This window comes from Glandiceps talaboti, chromosome 1 (assembly GCF_964340395.1).
Source record: "Glandiceps talaboti chromosome 1, keGlaTala1.1, whole genome shotgun sequence".
Lineage (NCBI taxonomy): Eukaryota > Metazoa > Hemichordata > Enteropneusta > Spengelidae > Glandiceps > Glandiceps talaboti.
This window is the reverse complement of record NC_135549.1, coordinates 18,819,842-18,841,778: the sequence shown is the minus strand read 5'-3', so window position 1 is coordinate 18,841,778 and position 21,937 is coordinate 18,819,842. Positions and strand designations below refer to the sequence as shown.

The 21,937-nt window shown below is 36.9% G+C and overlaps 2 protein-coding genes across 2 annotated transcripts; both read left to right on the top strand.

Moving 5' to 3' along the window:
- Nucleotides 1–502: 502 nt before the first annotated feature.
- LOC144433993 (organic cation transporter protein-like) lies at nucleotides 503–9,421 on the top strand. The gene is made up of 10 exons (XM_078122432.1): nucleotides 503–883; nucleotides 3,615–3,718; nucleotides 4,050–4,204; nucleotides 4,813–4,984; nucleotides 5,357–5,525; nucleotides 6,185–6,261; nucleotides 7,252–7,460; nucleotides 7,816–7,924; nucleotides 8,402–8,611; nucleotides 9,232–9,421. Exons 1-10 carry the CDS (start codon nucleotides 503–505, stop codon nucleotides 9,419–9,421), a joined length of 1,776 nt encoding a protein of 591 aa, XP_077978558.1.
- Nucleotides 9,422–13,526: 4,105 nt separating this feature from the next.
- On the top strand, nucleotides 13,527–20,095 carry LOC144433985 (organic cation transporter protein-like). The gene is made up of 10 exons (XM_078122421.1): nucleotides 13,527–13,907; nucleotides 14,321–14,424; nucleotides 14,918–15,072; nucleotides 15,316–15,487; nucleotides 15,982–16,153; nucleotides 17,172–17,248; nucleotides 17,974–18,182; nucleotides 18,740–18,848; nucleotides 19,250–19,459; nucleotides 19,936–20,095. The coding sequence occupies exons 1-10, from the start codon at nucleotides 13,527–13,529 to the stop codon at nucleotides 20,093–20,095; spliced, it is 1,749 nt and encodes a 582-aa protein (XP_077978547.1).
- Nucleotides 20,096–21,937: the final 1,842 nt, after the last annotated feature.

The following is a 21,937-nucleotide window of genomic DNA, read 5'->3' as shown; positions in this document are numbered from 1 at the left end:
ACTTAAATACCCCCGTGTCTTTTTTTGCGTCTGTCAAGCCCTTACAGAATGCAGATCCTTGGGGAAACACAAAAAATAACCCTCCTACTTCAGCGAAGACAACTGTAGAGCCAATCATGAACTAGCAAATGACATCTGCCCCACATACACACTTGCTCAAAAGTACTAAACAAAAAGAACAGTAACTGCCATAAATAGTAGACTGTGTGACAGGTTTGTTGGAAATTTACAAAAATCATTTTAGACAAACTGTCCTGACCAGGAACATTTTTTTTAGCCTTAGTGTCATTTATTTTTATCGCTATCAGTCGTTACATAAATCACATATTGCTTTAACAGACAGTGTATGTGTATCGGACAGCCATGATATCAAAACACATCACATTAGTCATCGGCCCGACAGCTTGTACGGTCATAGATTAATGAAAGAGGCGAGGACGTACGAGAACTGTTAAATCGTGTTCGACTGTTTTCGAGGGACGTCTTGTACCGACAGATTATAATGACACAGTTCGAGGAAGTCCTCGGAACAGTGGGAGCATTTGGTCGTTTCCAAATGTTTCAGTATATCTTTATTTTTATAGTTGGTGGAAGTACCGCCTTCTACCAGTTAGGTAACACCTTCTACAGTGCATCAGCTGACCACTACTGCAGAGTGTACAGCAACCAAACATTCGCTGATGTCTCTCCAGTAAAGAATTGCACGATTCCATATACTACGGATGGTGATGATATTGTCTGGAACAAATGCAAGAGATACGACGTGAATATATCCCAGGAAGTGTCAACCGATGTTTGTTTCCCTCGTAGCGACGATACACTAAGTTGTGATCAAGGATGGGTTTACGACAAAACTTGGTATGAAAATACCGTTGTTTTTGAGGTTGGTGCAAACTTCTCAACATTTGCATAGATCAACTCAATGCATGGTTACCTGTGTACAAAACGTTTGCCACTCGGCATTTTCTACAATGGAGTTAGTTATTTACTCGAGATGACGTCTAAGGAATTCGAAGTGTGTGTGCTTTTGGGCATTTTAGACGCCAAGTTTGTGTGTGCGTTTAGATTTGGGGACGTCAACTTCATTGACAAACAAATCACCCAAGCGTTAAACTTACACAGTACTGATCATGAAAGCTACGACAGAAAAAAAAACTAATTTATTTAATGTTAAATTAGTCAATCCGAATCCGTGACGTCAAGTGGTCAAGTTATATACCAATTTTGATTTGTCATATTTAAAAAAAAAAATTTGCCAAAATTATCAATTTTGTGTGTCGGGGATGACATTCACTCATATTTTTTCAAATAATAGTAAGAAATGATTAATTTCAAAATAGCAAAATTTAAAATCAAAGCGCTTAGAGGTACACAAACTGGCCATTCATTATTTTATCTAAACTCACAATGTGGGCAAATACCAATCATTCCGTGACAAAAAAGTGGCCAAGTGATATACCTATTGAAAATCTCAAATAGAATAAAAATATATGTATTTAGGCAAAATCTCCATATGTGTTTTCTAAATGCCTGGATAAATTTCATCCTATTGCAATTTTTTTTCAAAAATCAAACCTGAATGTACACAAGACAATTCTTCATGATCATTTCGTGGTCATTCATTCCAGGCTATGCAATCTCTCAAATGGTGCCACCAACTACACATTACGAATAGACGTTAATAACATATTGTAAATAGTAAATCAGTCAAAAGACTATTCCTTTTTTGCAATATCACTATGATGTATGATCCTCCTGCCACTCAACACAATGTAGTTTTTGCTTTTTGTGACTCTCAGTTTGTTTTCAACTTACTTTCTCACTTATACACTGGATCATTTGATTTTGAAGAAGACATGTGATTGGTTAAAATTATAATGATATTACAATAATGATAGTATTGGTTTAAATTGGTGATTGTGTTGTCAACGCTCCGCCCCCTTAATTTTGATAGTTTCCCAATGTTCTTGGTAAAGATCTTTTGCACTTTAATTTGGAAGACCTGGTGGCCAGGGTTAGCATTTTGAAATTTGAGCATCGATAAATTTGTAGCTCTTTCCATCGTGTACGTCAGTCTGGATTATAATCTTTATTGAACTGAAGGGACGCTTATGTCATGATCAAACAAACGTGACGACCATTGAGTGTGGTGAATCTGGTCACGTTTTGCCCAAAACCTACTTTGTACCCAATTTTTTAATCCTTAGAGGTACACAAACTAGCCATTCAATATGTCATCTCAAATCACAATTTGGTCAAGTACGAATCGCACAAACCTCGTGTGACTTGCGTAAATGCATATTCATATTTGGTAAATAGGTTGTATCGGTACCACGTGACCAGACTGTACTTTGAGCAGAAAGAGCATGCATTGCACTCGACAGCGGCCGCGTGTTTTATATCTCCCCTTATTTATTGATACATTGTTTAGGTGACCAACGCTATCTCTGTATACATTGTAGCAGTTTGCATCATGCTCACGCCAAATTGATCCTGATATAAGAAATCACAACTTGATTATTCTTCTGACCGGAGAGAGAGAGAGAGAGAGAGAGAGAGAGAGAGAGAGAGAGAGAGAGAGAGAGAGAGAGAGAGAGAGAGAGAGAGAGAGAGAGAGAGAGAGAGAGAGAGGGGGGGAGAGACAGAGACAGAGAGAGACAGAGACAGGCAGGCAGGCAGGCAGGCAGACAGACAGACAGACAGACAGACAGACAGACAGAGTAAATGAGTACGTTTGAATTTGTATCGTATACTGCGAGTGGTTGACCATGACACTACTGGAATCGCGTCAGGTCAATAAAGCTTACGATTTGAAGATTGAAGTAAAATATTGATAAAATTCATTGATAAGATACTAGGACAACAAAGTTAAGTCTACACCATACGTGGAGTATATCAAGCCTATCAAACGACAACGCTTAAACCAACGTAGATAACGGCGAATTATTGCCTTTCTTCGTTTTTAAATGTCAAGTAGTTATAGAGTTGCATTATGTGATATGTTGCCAGTTGAGTATCAACAAATCGTATCATTTGGCTCGACAACACTCAAGCTAACATTTCTACATTTCGTCGTCTGACTTCTAATGAACATTACTACATCTTATCACCCGGTATGCCGACACAAATTGAAGTGTTACATTTTAGTCCACCGGCATGCCTTAAAACGTTTATGTTGTTACAGTGTATGACTTGGCGACGATGATCTGCAACTCACACAAGAAATGTAAATTTTGGTAAGATTTTTGTTACATTATATAACAGTGTCAGTGATTGTTTATGGTGCCAGACGATAAAATGTAGCAATATTAGTAAGATATTGATGAGCCAGACGATAAAATGTAGCAACATAACTTGTCAAGCCAGACGAAAAAAAGTGGCATAATTAGCAAGATTTTATCGAGGTGAACGAACAAATGCAGCATACTAGTAAGATTTTGCCAAGCCAGACGATAAAATATAGCAATATTAGTAAGAGTTTGTCTAGCCAGACAACAATTTGTTTCTACTCAAAACTAATTTCCACTGGACCATAGACACTGTCTATGATTGTACGTACATTTATTGGCACACCGAGTTTAGACTAACAAAGCGGTTGTTTCGTTTATATCCAGCATGATCTGGTTTGTGAAAAAGACTGGATGAAGCAACTGTCCAAGTCCATCGTACCACTTGGTAACTTGGTCGGTGTTGTGGTTTCTGGCCAATTATCTGACATGTAAGTTTGATAACTTTTGTATTTCATATTTGAAGGGAAATTTACAATTATTTATGTTTGTATTTCGAATAGATACGCAAAACCTTTTTTTTTCAAAGAAAAAACTCAGCATTTGTTATTTATTGCCGACATAGACAAACTATTAAGGTTAACTTGACAGATACAACACTGGACTGTAAATATGTCGCCGTTGGCGCCCTTACCATCCCTTCACCTTCGCGGATTTGTAGAAAGTAGTGAGAAGAGCGTCCGCAATGGCTGATCTTTCAGTCTACTAAAATACATGAATTTTAGTGGACTGAACTTAGTTACGGATTTCTTCAATTTGTAGATTTGGACGGAAACCTGTTTACGTTGTCAGTCTATTCTTATCTGTCGCCATTGCTATAGCAACATCATTTACAACGAGTTACACGCTATTTGTAATCGGTCAGTTTTGTCTTGGTGCCTTTCCACATTCTTTATTTGTAACTTGCCAGGTCATGGGTAAGTTTAACCTTACTTTTAATTTCTGAAAGGGTTGAGCCAACCTTTCTGTCTGTCTGTAGCTGTCTGTCTACAAATCGTTTATGTATTGATTTATATATTATATATTTGTCAATGTCTATCTGGCAGTCTCTATATGGCTATGCATGTCTATATGTCTCTCTCTCTCTCTCTCTCTCTCTCTCTCTCTCTCTCTCTCTCTCTCTCTCTCTCTCTCTCTGCCTCCATGTACATTGTATGCCTGTATGTCAGTCTACCTCACTATCTATGTATGCATGTATGTCTCTCTGCCTCCATATATGCCTGTCTATCTGTCTGCCTCACTGTATGTCTATTTATCTGTATGTATGTATGTATGCCTGTCTGTCTGTATGTCTGTCAGTCTGTCTGTCTAGTCCATATATTGCTTACGTACCCTGTTACCATGGTTGTCGTATTCTAATTCTCACGGTAATTCTTTCCACCACACGTTTCTACTCAAAGGTTGAGACACATCATCTTTCATTTCTATTAAATGACACATTATGTTTGTTCAGGCGATTTTTATCTTTTTTATGTCTTTTCATATTAAATCTTATTAAAGTCATTTTTACATTACATTTGAAAAGTAATGGAAATGGTCGGAATCGAATACAGGACGATGGCTGGTAGCTTAACCCATGTTGGTTTTAGTATTTTCTACATGTTACTGGGAGTGATAGCTTTCCTAACCGGTGGAGATTGGAGAACAATTCTGTTGATTTGTGGAGTTATCTGGGCTCTTTATATACCTTCCATCTTGTAAGTCTGAGATACTAGGGCGGTTCCTGTTTCGATGTTTAAAAAAAACCGTTAACGTTAGCCTGTTATTATAACTTACTATTAACAGTAGACTCTACCTATTTTACCAAAGGCAAAGTCAGAACATACTGAAAGAAGGAATACCTACTTGTTTTGTATCACCATCAATATTCGCTGGTTGATAACAATAACGAATGAACAAGATACTGACTTATAAACCACCCCTTAAAAGGTGGTATATTGTTTGAGACCTCTTTCAAAGACAAAATTAACGTTACAGCTCTGATTATCGTGTAATGCAAAAATGCTTTCTGGATACCAATCTTGCCACTGTGTTAATGTGTGTTCTTTCCCCTTCTCTACCGTATACAGCGCTGTCACTGAATCCCCGATGTGGTTAATGCAAAAACACAAATATGACAAGTGTGAGAAAGTCCTCAAGCGTTTTGCTAAGTTTAATAAGACAACGTTGCCGGATGATATTTTTGAAGAGGAAAAGAAAATGTATTTGAAATCAAAAAGTGAAGTCGACATGCCAAAGGTACACTCATCTATGTATTTATTTTATTCAGAGTATATTGGAGAGGAAAGCTTGGGCACTTTGAAATCTCATTTATTTTACGAGTGTTATATGTTTAAGACGGACGCTAAAAGGATGAGCAAGTGAAAATGAACGCAGATTTTCAAAATCAAATTTCAGAGCATGGGGATCATAGAAAGAAATTAACCAATTGAATTTCGGACTGCAAAGCTTGATAGTATCCAGTTCCCCCAACGAATAATGATAGCGAATAAGTGCTTGACTCAATAAATGGACACCCTCATATCAACTATTAACAATCTAAACCAAGAAATGAAGGCATGCATAATAACGTACGAAAGCCGGGAAAGGACTTCAGACTTCGGACTTTTGAATGATAACGTACGAAAGCTGAGAAGGGACTCCAGACTTCGGACTTTTTGAATGTTAACGTAAGAAAGTTGAGAAGGGACTTCAGACTTCGGATGTCCCTTCCCGGCTTTCATAAGAACGTATATTGTACTGACTATAAAAAAATGTTTATATTAGCTAACTTTCTTATCCACCAGTCTGACAGTGTTTCAAGTGATGTTTTCAGGAAAAAACAAACATGTCTGTATTTCACGTTAATATGAAGAATATGGTTGTTGACTCTGTCTCTGATCTGACTATCTTTGCAGGAACGTAAGTACACACTGATGGACCTAATGAAAACTCCCAGGTTACGATTCAGGACCCTCCTTATGTGTTTCAATTGGTAAGTCTAAGGGTATGAAAGTAATGGTTATAGGTGCAATAACGGACAATTTAAAATGTATGAAATTGACAATACAGAAAGATGTGAAAAACGTGTGATTGTAAAAAGGGGGTACTTTTTCAGATCACCCTCCGAGACTATGGGTACGATGCCCCATTTATACCCTCTCTCTCTCTCTCTCTCTCTCTCTCTCTCTCTCTCTCTCTCTCTCTCTCTCTCTCTCTCTCTCTCTCTCTCTCTCTCTCTCTCTCTCTCTCTCTCTCTCTCTCTCTCTCTGTTGGTCACCGAAAACACCCGTCGTGTAGACTACCCGAACTGTCAATCCGTGTTGACGGCCCTTGGTGTGTGCTGTTTTAGAGTCAATTGTTGCAGAAAATCCCTAAGCTTTTATGACCAGGATACAGTGTGTTTCGAACACCTCAATTCTGGTCTAGAGCTTAGCATTTGGTTGTTTTCTGCAACAATTTACTCTAAAACAGTAGACATCAAGGGTTCCGTCAATGAGAGTTGATGCAGACACAAGTTGGTGTGGTTTCGACTGGAGTGTTTGTTTTGTCGCCTGGAACTGACGCATCTTTTGATGTGCCCTGATTTGATGTGCCCTGTTTTAGAGTAAATTGCTGCACAAAACGGCAAATGCTAAGCTCTTATGACCAGGATTGTGTGTGTTTCGAACAAGGATTGTGTGTGTTTCAAACAAGAATTGTGTGTCTCAAACACCCAAATGCTAATGTTTTATGACAAAAAGTGTATTAAGCATTTGTCATCCATTGCGCCAACATTTAATTACCTTATAATATTAATATTTAATGTTGTCATAATATAATATTTGCATTCTGGTTGTATTGATGGAAAAAAAACATTATATTCATCAGAGGAATAGACATTGAAATTTCAAATTGATAATATATTGAGCAATTAAAGTGAGATTATATTGAAATCAGACAAGATTAGATATATAATTTGTATCGGTAACTTCTATCACCCCAGGTTTTCGTGTAGTTTCGTGTATTATGGCATCTCACTGAACACGGACCAGATTGGAGAAAATCCGTACACAACATTCATCTTGGCTGGTTTTGTAGAAATTCCTGGACGTTTATTGGCATGGGGGTTTATGAACTGGATAGGTCGACGTTGGACTCTTTGTAGTCTCTCTGTAATTGGTGGTATAGCCTTAATGCTTAGCGTACCTCCTGGTAAGTTAGATTTAAATACTTTTGTGAGATGTATGTAACATTGCATCACACGAAGTCTATTTCAATAACTTTGTAAACTATAAAGGAAAAGAAAAAAGGGTCTTCGATATGTGTCCCTTTCTAGAATAGCTATCATGATCATACGAAGCCAGTATTGGTGAGGGCAATTGTAAGTGTTTTTTTGTGATAGATAGAGGGTCGTCGACTGTGTCTTTACAGATTCAACATTCACTATTAGACGAACGATGAACGATCTAATCCTGAAGTAACTGTGTACATGAAATGTGTGTCATGGAAAATGCGGGTACATGAACAAGTGCAAACCTCATATGAAATGCTCACCATCTTCTTCCAGAAAATACTGCACTATCTGTAGCCATAGCTATGGTAGCCAAACTATGTGTTGCTGCAGTATTTGCCATTGTCTACGTGTATGGTGCTGAAATATACCCAACAGTCGTCAGGTATGAGAACCATCACGTTTTGATTCAGGGAGATTCGTAATGATTTCAGGTAATCGATGTTGGGAGGGTGTACATGTATGTGTAGATATGTTTGGTTTGGGAAAACACTATTATTTCAATATTTCATTGTCTTTGTCTCATTTACACAACATGTTAAATTTGCATTATTTCTTTTTGTTGTTATTCTAAATGCTCGCAATCTAAAATGTTACTGATGTCTGAGGAGTTGAGAGCTGTTGATCGTAATGCCCTCATATGGTTTTTTGACACCAAGAGCCTCCTCGCCTTTGAACACAAACCAAACCATTGTCCAATTAACTTGATCAGCTTGTTTTACTGGCTATTTACTTGAATACATTTTATCACTTTATTCATTTATTTATTATCTTCCATTCTTTCTGTTTGTCTGTCTGTCTGTCTGTCTGTCTGTCTGTCTGTCTATATGTATGTCCTTTACTTGCCAATTTGATCTCACAGAAATGCAGGAATGGGCATATCGTCCATGTCAGCTCGTGTTGGTAGTGTAATATCGCCATTTGTGATGTTATTGGATGTGTACTGGATTCCGTTACCATTCGTTATAATGGGTAGTACATCAGTGATTGCCGGGATGGTAGCACTCTTGTTACCAGAAACGAAAAATCGAAAATTACCAGAAACGATCGAAGAAGGAGAATTGTTTGGGACGTAAGTCAACACAATATTGTTTGCCAAGAATGACAGTTACATGTGGTATAGCCTTGAGACTTTTCTATATGATTCGACATTGTGAAGCCGGGTAGCCAGGTCTCTGGGCAAATAGTATTATAAGTGCTCGACTTGATTCTCTGTAGGATAGGAGTTGGCTCAAGTTGAACTATGGATATTAGACATATAACCATATTTCTAACATTGATTATATCACTAGGACACTAGGATACCGATAAGTATTTTTTTCTGTTTTATCTTTACTTTGATATTGGTAAATTTCGATATTTGAGTCAAATATCACACTGTGTCCCAAATACCATTGTTAATACGTTATTCTCGCTGTTCTAAGGTCATGATCCTTCTCATATTCACATACGGGTAAATTCGACTGCGCCTGTGTTAAAATCAAATCCACAGAATCTATCATGATTTTCGGACACGAACCTATAAGTGAGTGATCTGCTCATGCGTACAAGATGATTTCACCGTTTATTTACAACTTCGATTCCTGGCATTCTTTTTTGCATCAATCAAATATTTATGTATATTCATATTTCAGATTTGGTTGCAATTAGGTTTATATTAATAGGACAGCACTAAATTTGATTCTTTTACAGGAAAAATTATGGGAAAACAGATGAGGAAGATCAAAAGGTAAAATCAGGGAAAGAGAGCAATGGAATTCAGTCTGGAATAGAAGCAACACAAGTGATTAACAATAACGATGGTGACAAGCAAGTCTACGGTACCACATCCAATGATACATCTACCACGACTCAAGCATTTGAAGATGATACAAAGTTGTAAAAAAAAAAACATATCACTCTACTACTTGTGTTAATTGTCTTGCCTCAAAACAGTAACTGATCAAATAACGGAATATACTATAAACATTGGCAATCCATAACAAATTACGTCAATTGAACAACATCAACATCCATTTAAGGAATAAAATAAGTTTAGTTCCGGTTACCCAACCCCACCTAGTTTTATACAGCGACCCTAAACTTTGTTTTATGTATTCAAGAAAAAAAATAAAATCGCGAAAATTATGTGAAGTCTCGCAAAAAATAATGGATGCGGAAACTAACATCATTAGAAATAGAAATCTGTTCTTCCAATTTGTAATGGCTGTACATCTGATAAGAAGAAACCAATAACACATAAACGATATAAAAAAAATAACGGAAAACATAACTAACTAAACTAGACACATACATATGACAAAAAAAAAATTTAAAAATAGAATAAAAAATCTACCTATCACACATATTCTAAAATTGAACATAATCGAAACCATGCAATATTTTTGTTCGGCCTAATTTCTTAGCAATGATAACACCATTATATCTCAATGTATAGCTGGAAAACGTACGTTCTCTTCTGAGAATAAAACGAAACGAAAATTGAAATCTCGATTTTCGGGGGCAGTATTCGAAACATGATGAGGACCGTACAAATGTTGACCACATAGAAGAGACACAACTACCTCTAAGCAGCTAAGTGACGATTATCAGAATTCTTTTATCCAGAGAGTCTGAACAAGTATGGTGCACTGAACGACAAGCAAAGCATAGATAGAACAATTTACGAAGATACCAAACATTGGAACTGTGCTGTTACTGAGTGTTTATTTGTCTAACAACCAAAGAGATTGACTATAAACGTAATGTCATCACAGCAGTACACTTTTATATATTTTTATTTCAAGAGGTTAAGTGACGTGTCAATAGGCGCTCAGTCGAAATGAGCCATCTTTTCAGTCATGCAATATAATTGTATTGTGGTGTGAGATTTATTAAATGTAAGTTGTAAAGTGTTATTTTATTTATATTGTTTACGTATGTATGTATGTATGTATGTATGTATGTATGTATGTATGTATGTCTGTATGTATGTCTGTATGTCTGTATGTATGTATGTATGTATGTATGTATGTATGTATGAGGATATTCGCACATCGATTTGAAAGACTAGCTACAATTATTTCAGTTTTGCAATCTAATGAACAGTCAAACAAGATGTAAACTTATAACAAATCTGCCCAATAGTTTCCGTATTTATCAAAAATATAATTTGTTTGAACCTGATTTCCATGTCCCGGTTCAGTCCATTCTATAGAATAATTTATTATCTAGGCACTCGTTAGAAATACCAAATATCCCAATCTGCACAGTATATTTTACTGAAAAGGTTTTTTTTTACACTCAATTTGCATATCAACATATGTCATCAGGTCATGCACAATTATTTATCTGTTCATCATTTAAGAGACTACAACTGCTACACCGGATTTCAGACCAATCTGCCCAGTAGTTCTGGTGATTTTAGACCTAATTTGCATGTAAACGATAGGCAGTCATATCATAACAGGTGGAATTTAGAAAGCGTGACCCTGACAATGTATAACAAGGAAATCCTACAACATACGCAAGAGCTTCGAGTTTTCACTGTTGCCTTTTTTGTAAATATCAATATAGAGAGACTTCACTCAAGTGTCCATCCCTATATCATCAAGTGCTATCTTTCTTTATAATAAGGTATTGACCTTTGACCGTAACTTTGTCTTTCTGGGTCAATTGTTAAATTCAAGCTATTGCTTGCATAACCCATACAGTTTGTTGTATTTATTTGTAGCCACCAATTTCGTTTAAATCATGCCATCATATTACCACACGCAGGTAAAGTGTGTGGGGGGAGTCTGTGTCCTACAAAAAACTTTTTATCATTCGGATTTGCTTATTTAAAACTCAAATTACATGACTATGGGTAATCATTTTTTAATTTCTCAGTAAATATAAAGGCTTAGGGAATTTTGACGAAGATTTACACACGCACACCCACACGCGTTTGCATGTGTTAATGTGTTAATTAATAGTTTAGTCGCGCTACAAATCACGGTTGAGGGTCTATAGTTGCTTTTGAAAAGCGCTAATCAAGACAAAAACACCCAATGTATTGTCTATAACGGTAAGCAGTCACAGTTACTCGAAGGAAGGCCATTGAGAGAGCACGTCTCCACTGAATTTAATGACAACATCGGTATCCCCCATTCCCACCACTACTATCAAAACCCGCACCCATACGACCGCCGACCAACTTGAGGCCATACATATTCTGCCACCTACAAAATAAAGACTGTGGGCGTATCAAGGTGAGTACATGCTGTCAAAATAAAAATTACTAGCTATGACGACTACCAATTAAAGGACACATGTACAGTCCATAACTCTTTTGGGCTGTGTATTTGTTTCATATTTTTCAATCACTACAACAAGGTGAGTCGTATTTACCACTTAGCAGAATTCTAACCAGGAATTCGTATATGATGAAGCAATGTCGTACAAAATATCGCGCAATGTGGCTACGATTTGATTCCACGAATAGGTTTAGTGATAGCTCATTTTGTTCGGCCGGAGGGGGGGGGGGCGGGGCGATGGATATAAATAATGTGTCCGACCCTCTCCCAATAAGAACAGAGTTTAACGTATTCTTAAAACCTTCGACCCCACCCCCTTTTAATCACTGCCAGTGGGGACTATTTGGACTCCGAGAATAGATTGACTTCAAATGCCAAATGTGCAACGAAGGTTTAATGTGAACTGGAGGGTAAAATAGCGTGAATCCCATGGCGTATATCGCCAGAGAAGAACTTGATCGAGTGGAGGGACAAATGTGTGTTCTTAGCTATAGGTTCTTCCAAAAAAACAAAGTTTAACCCCTATCATTCAATCCACTCCATCCCCATGGAAGAGACTTACTGTTCTCCTACTCGTTTATCGTGTATTTCGAAATTTGGATTGTGTGTTCATACGTTAGTCGACAATATCGTACCTTTAATATAATTAGAAACTGACACTGTAGCTATGTAATTATAAGTGGTGTACTTTGGACTGTCCTTGACATGCCAGGTGTCAACTAGAGGCGACTTCAGACAAAATATGAAGTATTGTGGTCATTTAAACATGACTTGTCAAACTTGTCGAGTGATAGCGAAAGAAAGACAAATGACAATTAGATTGAACAATTCAAAGTTCAAAGACCTTTCACCTTTTAAGATTCTCTCAGTTTTAGAGGTGTACATGTAGAAAGAGAGCACGGGTTATAACTACTACCGCAGCCACACACTACTTACCGATCGCACTCTGGTAACAAGCCTTATGTACGTTACATGTGTAATACCAAACAATTACGGTAGGTGTCACTGGTTTGTTAGATGTGAAGGTTATATTATCATTCATCCCAGTGAATTGCTGTTGATTGATGTTACAGAAAAAACGTTTGTAAGGTGTCCGTCCATCTGTACTTTTCTGACCCTATATCCTTTGTAGATATACATGACAGATTATTCATACATTTCATGGCAATATACAAAATTGTATTTTAGCTAGGCTGAGTTAAACTTCAATCATGCCTTGACCGTAAAATAGTTCAGAGACAGTGTGGTTTCTTAAACCTGGAAGCATGCCCCCATGCGCCAAACTACGTCATAGGTACTGGATCAAGATGAACAGACCGCACACATGAAAACACTATCGAAAGGACCTGTCAACTCTGAGTGTTGTTTTGATATCAGTTGTCATTTCGCTAGTAATTAAAATGTGGGGAGGGGGTAAAGTTTGGAAAACACTAAAATAATCGAAGTAGTAGTCATTTCTGAAAATCTTGGCATTGTTGCGAAACAAACAATCTCGATGCACCTTTCCAGTGCAAAGTGACCTTCGGTTGCTTGTTGTATCAGAAGAACGTCCGAAGGTCTAGCAGCTGGACTAAACCAACATATGAAAGAGATGTTACATTGTATGACACAAACTATACACATAATGTATTCGTTCATCAGGAGAAATTCGACTGTTTTCAAGAATCGTCTAATTCATAACTGGTGTGTTTTTTCTTGCAGCAACTAGACAAAATGAAACATTTTGATGAAATTCTGAACACTGTGGGTACTTTTGGCCGCTACCAAAAGTTTCAGTGCTTTTTCATGATTAACCTTTGTGGTATAACAATGTTACACCAGATAGGTAACACATTCTACAGTGCATCAGCTGACCACTATTGTAGAGTGTACAACAACCAAACATATACTGATATCTCCCCTGTAAAGAATTGCACAATTCCGTATACTACGGATGGTGATGATATCGTCTGGAACAAATGCAACAGATACGACGTGAATGTGTCTCAGGAAATATCTGCCGAGGTTTGTTTCCCTCGTACCAACGATACACTAAGTTGTGATCAAGGATGGGTTTACGACAAGACTTGGTATGAAAATACCGTTGTTATGGAGGTGGGTATTATGGAAAGGAAATATGAATAATATACATTTATTACCTAATTATGAGGGCACTAGTAGACGTCTATTACCCAAGGGCTGTTGTGCAGCAGCTATTTTAAAAGCCAACAGAACAGTTGCTACATAACAGCACTGGGGTATAATAGGACATCGGACGTCTACTAGTGCCCAAATACGGCAAGGCAATAACACACTTAACAATCTCAGGTACCGTATTCTTTGCAGATGAAAGGAAATCAAACTCCTATGCTACAACAATAGTGTCCTGGGAGAACTCTCTGTATGCAATTTCGAAGTCACTATGGATCATAATATAATATAAATAGCAAAGAATAGAATGTGTGATGCCACAACATACTTTGGTGTAAAAGTAGAATAGTGCCTATTTCTTTTATATTTTCTTCTAGTATGACCTGGTTTGTGATAAAGACTGGATGAAACAACTGTCCAAGTCAATTGTTCCACTTGGTAACTTGATCGGTGTTGTGAGTTTTGGCCAGATATCTGATATGTGAGTGTGTGTGTATTTTCATGCAAGATCTAAAGATAAATATGAAATCAAAAGTAGAGTAAAAGAGAAAATGTAAACTTAAAAAGCAAATGCGTTTTTATAGAAATATAAATCAACAACACGGGAATGACCTTACCTGTGGTGTGAGCAGAGGAAAACATTAACATTTTCGCTCAATGATGTATTTCTTCATCAGGATATTTGTCAATTCATTTAATACATTTCATGGGTTGGTTGGATGGATGGATGGAAGGATTGATGGATGGTTGGTTGGTTGGTTGGTTGGTTGGTTGGTTGGTTGGTTGGTTGGTTGGTTGGTTGCATGGATGGTTGGTTGGTTGGTTGGTTGGTTGGTTGATTAATTGATTGATTGATTGGTTAACTTAATGTCATAAAAGTCTAAGCGTTTGTATTTTATAGTACTTTTACTTACTTTACTTTACTTTACTTTATTTTGCTTTACTTTGCTTTACTTTACTTTACTTTACTTTAGCTTTGGAAGGAGGATTGTGTTCATCATTACCTTAGTACTCGCTGTTGCCGTGTCAATAGGGGAAGCATTTTCACCCAGCTATGTTGTATTCATCATAGGACAATTTTGTCTTGGCTTATTTCCAATGTCGTTAGCCATGACTTGTCAAGTGTTAAGTAAGTTTATACTTCATCATCTTTATATTGGAAACATTTTACATATAAATGATGACACCCCCCCCACCCCCACCACCGCGCCGCGTTCGACTTTCACATGTTTTATTTATTAATCAGTATGCTATTGCTTGCGCACTATTATATGCGCAGTAGATTCCTTTTCATTTTGTCAGTATATCATCAGTTCGACCATTTGCGACAAATACAATTTGTGTTCATGTCTTTCGTCTGTCTTCTATCTAGTGGTGGAAATAGTTGGGAGTAAATATAGAACCATGTGCTTTGCTATCGCCCATATCGATGCCTGCACTGTTTATATATTACTTGGAGTGGTAGCGTGGTTATGCAACGGAGAATGGCGGAAAATTCAACTAATCGTTGGTCTCACTTGGGCAGTTTTTCTACCAGCTGTCTTGTAAGTACATGTTCTATTACTACGGCTGGTGTTGTTTTCTTTCTTACTCAACACTTCATTAGTGTGCCTTTTCACGTTACACTATATTTACATGCCTTCGTGCTAATATGTAGGTTGGGGACATTGCCAAAATCACAAAATAATGCAAAGTAAGATAAAAAAATGACTCAATGTAAAATGTGACCCTCCACTAGCTAATTCCCGTTTTCTAAAATATGGCCCTCCCTCGACGACCGATTTGTACAATGTGACATCCCCCACCCCTGCAAAAGACACGAGAATTGATTGAACCTCTTCATATAGCAAGTGTGACAATTGATATCGAAAATATTTCAATGTGAGTCAAAGGAAATGTTTACTTGATGTAGTTACTTAAAATTGGGTGAAAGTGCCTTCAGATAATTATTGCATGTATTTAATGTGTAGATCAGAACCAAGATATCAGTTTTATTCAATCGTTTTCACTGGTAAAATCTACCCTTTCTAACCTACAGTATCATAACAGAATCTCCAATGTGGTTGATGCAAAAACAAAGGTATGACAAATGTTTGAAAGTCTTGAAGCATTTTGCGAGGTTCAACAGGACCACGCTACCGGACGATCTTTTTGACAAGGAAAAGAATGAAATATTCTTGAACTTAAAAAGTGAAGTAGAAACCCCAAAGGTTTGTGGCAATTCATAGAAATATATCAATTTTGTACATCACAATATCATCAATATAGATTGTCCATACTACATTCGATATTTCTTCCAGCCTGCAACCTATTTCACTGAAGCTCATTCACTTTCCCATATGTGTCATGGCCTAGCGGTCTGGGGTAGTACTTACCCAACACAATTGAATAGCATTTACTCGCACGTCCGATGCTGTTCAAAGCTCTTATCAAAACTTTAGATCATCAAGTATTGTAGTAAAATGATAAACTGCATACGAGACGATGTATGTTGTGTTACTGGAACATAGACTTTATCAAAGCCCAGAGCTAGGAGAGACAGGTGCTCCCCGCTCCGCGGTCTAGACTCAAGTCATGAATCTGCGACGCTATATATGGTCGTTACAATAATTAAATCACAATAAGTTACGCGCACGAGATGAGCTTCCTAAGATAAAAATAGGTCATGCATAATTAGGAGCGTCATGGAAATGAAGAAAGGAAACTAACCTTTACGTTACTCTAAATTGCATCGCCAGACATGCGATATCAGTACCTATTGTCTTAACATGTGAGCTAAGAGCAGTATGGGTGATTAAATGTAAACTCACAGCGGTATAGACATTTTGTGTACTAAATAGACTTTCAAACTAACATTTATTTCATTCCAATTGATTAATGAACCCTCCCTTTGGTATCATTCACAATGTTCAATGCTGGGGGTCAGGTGAGACTAGCTACAAGCAAATTTTTCACTCCATATTTAATCTCTCTCTCTCTCTCTCTCTCTCTCTCTCTCTCTCTCTCTCTCTCTCTCTCTCTCTCTCTCTCTCTCTCTCTCTCTCTGGGTTTGTAATTATTTGTACCTTGGTGAATAAACCACTTATTATTATTTTTATTAAAAGGTAGGTAAACAGATACATAAGTAAATGTATATTAGTTAAATATGACAAGACCCAAGGAATTCATTTTGTATAAAGGTGACATTTCCATCCTTTAGATGTGACCAGTTTTCTATATTCATTCCAGGAACGCAAATATACACTCTTTGACCTTCTAAGGTCGCCCAGATTACGAATTAGGACATTGATTATGTGTTTCAGTTGGTAAGTACCTAGTATGACTAAGTATTACGAATTCATTAATACATTATATGCATCTATTTAACATGTTTATACATGCCAAGGCCCTTCCCACGTACATATACACACACGCAGTCGTAAACATGTACAAGTACATTTTCACATACCTACCAGCTCACCTATCATACATGAAATCTTACACACACATGTCATGCACCTGCAGACAGACACTCAGGCAGGTGCAGGCATACGCACATACGCATAAATACGAATTATTCATTAAAATTATAAGCTGCATCGGCAACTTTTATGCGACATGTGTACTTTGCTATGGTTAATGCATATACCAAATTATATTAAATTTGAAGTGTGCATTCTTAAGATATAGCATACTTACTAAAAATAACCAATTATGCAAATGACTAAAGATATACTGTTCTTTGAATGTTTATCAAAATCGAAAAATTATATAGATGATATGTAGCACCGTGTCGAGATATATTGTCCACAGACTGACACAGACCGACAGACAGACAGACATACATACATACATACATACATACATACATACATACATACATACATGTACATACAAAAGCATATTATAACCTTCCCTTGCGGGAGGTAAAAATATTTCCAAAGATTATGTAGAAACTTTGATGCTGAATAAATATTGTGTCTCTTTTCAATAAGTGATCATTGGTGTTTATTGATCGATAACTTGAAATTTCTGATATTCACCCACTAAGGTTTGCCTGTGGTTTCGTGTATTACGGCATCTCACTGAACACTGATCAAATTGGAAGCAATCCGTACACAACGTTCATCTTGGCTGGCGTTGTAGAAATACCTGCACGTTTATTGGCGTGGTGGTTAATTGGAGTAATCGGCAGACGTTGGTCTCTTGCTGGATTTCAAGTGATTGGTGGTGTAGCTTTGATTATTAGCATAATACCCCGTATGTACAAGTTTTTTTCTACTAAGGCCTAGGGGAAAAAAATTTGGTTCCGGTTTACCTGACCCACCTAGTTTTTCAGTGCCGACCCTAAACTTTTGTTTACATATTCGAGAAAAAAATCACAAAATCAACTTAAAAAGAAAATACTAAACTATTCTTCCAATCTGTAATAGCTGTACATCTGATGAGAAGACAGAGAAAACAACAGAAAACACAACTACCTTAACTAGACACTCACATTTCTGAAAAAAAGAATCTACCAACCCACCCATTCTAAAATTGAGCGTAATCGGAACCACACAATTTATTTTAGTTAGGCCTAAATGCAATTAAGTTAGGCCTAAATGCAATTAAGTTTCTACTAAAGCAAATTAAGTTACAGTTGAAACGAGTAAACCTGAAAGCGGATCGTCGCCTCCCGAATCAATGACAGATATATTAGAAGTTGATATTACTATGCTAAAAAGATAAACCTTTATCCCATAGACGGAGCCTTTTTTCTCGTTAAAAGTAGTAGTTGTTACTTCATCGACTGCGTCATGTATTTTTTCCCCTAGAAAATCCTGAAGTGGCTGTAGCTATAGCTTTGCTATCGAAATTTTGCGTCGCTGCTGTCATGACGACCGAGTACGTTTACAGTGCAGAAATATATCCAACTGTTGTCAGGTAGGTACTTCAGACATTATACCATGCATGAGCCAGGTTCAACAAAAAATACAGAATACATACTCGGTTCGTCTAGCGACTCGTAGTGACAAAGCCCCCTTAGGCCACTCGTATTTTCCTTGGCTGAAAAAAGAAAAATATTGGGAATAACATATTAAACCGTATTTTAGAGACCGTCAACTTCTTGAGAACGAGTGCATTTGAGTGAAATTTTGTGTCAGATGTGATAACACTTTAAGCAATGTTCATGAGCATTCAAGTATTTTCGGGTATGTTTAGTTTTAAAAAGGGATAGCACAACATTCAATTTGTGAACGATGTTTTTAATAGCAGACGTGTCTCCGATTTTCGTAATGTAAAATATGAACTACGCTAATCTATTCGAGATATCATTTTGACAGAAATGCAGGCATGGGTATATCGTCCATGTGTTCTGGTATTGGTAATATCATTTCACCCTTTGTGATTTTACTCGACGTTTACTGGGCTCCACTACCCTTTGTTATAATGGGTTGTATATCAGTGATTGCTGGATTGACAGTACCCATTCTACCAGAAACAAGAAATCAAAGACTGCCAGGAACAATTGAAGAAGGGGAACTATTTGGAACGTAAGTACAAAAAACAAAACTATATGTCCCCTGAAACAGAGTGTCGTTTAGCTCGACAGTCCGAGTGGGAATGACATTCCTTTAAACACAAGGAACCCAGAAACCGTGTTACAATTGAATGAATGAATGCATGAATGAATGAATGAATGAATGAACGAACGAACGAACGAACGAACGAACAAACAAACAAACAAACAAACAAACAAACACACAAACAAACTAACGAACGAACGAACAAACAAACAAACAAACAAACACATAGGCATGGGTTATATGAAATATTTTGAAATATTTTAAACTCATGAAACCCTATCTATATACATGTATATATGAATATACGGGCCTGTATACTATTGCAATAATATACTTTGTTTCTATATAAACTATCTATATAATAGGTCCGTATATACATATAAGTATATAGATAGTTTTGTTATGGTTAGCAATTTCTCAGAATAAATATAAATTGATTGCAGGGCAAAATACGGTCACAAAGATAAAGACCATCCTAAGGTGAACATCGGAAAAGAGAAGCAAACACTTCTACCTGACAGTGAACCAAATTCGACGAGCACGGAGAATCAGTACAACTATGGTGCCCTCAACGATAAGTCCAGCACAGATACAAAATTTTAGTCATAGATTAGCACTAAATCACCTTGTTATAGTTTGCACAGGGTGGAATTCTAGTAGAAATATTAGGTTTGTTAATATGGTTTTGAAATATATTAGTGACTTTAGACGAATAGAGGCATATAAAGAAGATTTGTATCTGGAGCTTTTTTTGTATTGAAGATTTGTAATTGAAATATGTAACATTTTTTATAACAAGAAATTATTATAACCTAGCGTGAAACCCGAATTTTCTCATTACAATCACAACACTGTCATTGCAGATCGTCAGCTGATGTCCACCTTTGAGTCAGGGTGCGAGTGATTACAATATTTAATGTTAGACAAAAGTAAAAGCTAAGTTTATTTACGTATATTCTGTATTAAACAGTTCAAGTTAGTCTAGGTTAGGGACCGGTTAGTTTCTCCAGCCTGGGGGGGGGGGGATGGCAGCCTGGGGGGGGGGGAATGGATTCGTCCATTGGGCCGACAGAAAGTCACTGACCGCCCCCGCCGAAGAAAATGACCAGTCCCCTTAGGTCAGATAGGATTGATTATCCTAACTTAATAACATCCCACCAAACAGTCTCAAAGAGGTACGAGAGTGGTGAACAATGTTTCTCATCAGTCATTTTAGTAGTAGAAAACTTGAGAGTAAAAAAAACGGCTTACATCTTAGACTAGTTTACACCTCAATGGGCTTTTTCAAGGAGTTGAATTAAGTAAATATATTCAGTAAAAACTCAAGAGAATAAAGATGGGCGCCCGCACGAAGTTATTTACACCCTTGGATATAAAAGGCTGTATTTATTGAGCACAGGGCCGAAAAGTATGCACTTTCAATTCATTCCAGCAGGCAACGTGCGTTATTTGCACATTTCCTGTCAGATACATTGTCTCTTAGCATACTGGCAGATATCGGCATGAACCTATGATATAAAAAGTAATTATACATTGAAGCTGATTTACTTACGAGACAGTTTAAATCTAGTGTTTCCTTTGTGACAATTTAATGTATATGTTTTTTATGAGATGTCCTTTCTATTTACACAGACTTTTGTTTCGTACTGACATAAAAGTGAGATATATCTTGTAACTCTTATAAATAAGTACTTACTTGCTTACTTACTTACTTATTATAAGTGTTTTGATTTCTTATAATGAAATACAGTATTTAAAAAACAAAATATTATTATATCTTGCAATGTAGGGAAATACGGGCTTAATCAAATGATCTGATGTTAAGAAAGGTTATAGGAAAATTAAACAGTATTTTCATTTTCAAATTGATCATGATTCATTTAAACTAAGATTGTATTGCAGTATTTTAACAACAATTTTATGAGGATGTCATTGCCTGTATCTGGAACATCACAAGGGAAATTGTGCTGGTTATGTGAATATAGTAGAGTGCCAACCCTTGAAAAAACAATCATGTGTGGTATTGCCCTTGAACTTCCGGGGGATATTTTGGTATATTAGTGTAGAAATATACTTTCTTCTTGATTTCTGCGTCATTGTATCAGACACAACCGGTAAACGGTAACTTGAAACGGGCCGTAATACTGTGTATTGTGTATGTTTTTCGAAATTTGCATTGTGTTCACTTTCGCAAGCACCACTTTAAATATGTAAGTTATGCCCTTTGAACTGTCCTTGACACACGAGATAGCGACTGGAGGCATAACAAATAATATTCTGTACAGGCAAACCAATTGTGAAGTGTAACGGTTATGTTGTGTCAAGCTGGTCGGAACGATTGCAACATACGATTGGAGCCTGCTGGATGGTACAATTTCGAGACTCTGTTGAAAGAACTTTAATGTTGTAAGATTCGCTTCCGGGATTCACTCGGCTTTAAGGTAA

Excerpts from the sequence above, each read along its gene's own strand:
- LOC144433993 (XM_078122432.1), top strand. The coding sequence starts at position 503 with ATGACACAGTTCGAGGAAGTCCTCGGAACAGTGGGAGCATTTGGTCGT. Across the intron at positions 4,205-4,812 it reads TGTAACTTGCCAGGTCATGG|TAATGGAAATGGTCGGAATC; the intron begins GTAAGTTTAACC and ends ACATTTGAAAAG. Across the intron at positions 8,612-9,231 it reads GAAGGAGAATTGTTTGGGAC|GAAAAATTATGGGAAAACAG; the intron begins GTAAGTCAACAC and ends ATTCTTTTACAG.
- LOC144433985 (XM_078122421.1), top strand. The coding sequence starts at position 13,527 with ATGAAACATTTTGATGAAATTCTGAACACTGTGGGTACTTTTGGCCGC. Across the intron at positions 18,183-18,739 it reads GATTATTAGCATAATACCCC|AAAATCCTGAAGTGGCTGTA; the intron begins GTATGTACAAGT and ends TTTTTCCCCTAG. Across the intron at positions 18,849-19,249 it reads ATATATCCAACTGTTGTCAG|AAATGCAGGCATGGGTATAT; the intron begins GTAGGTACTTCA and ends TCATTTTGACAG.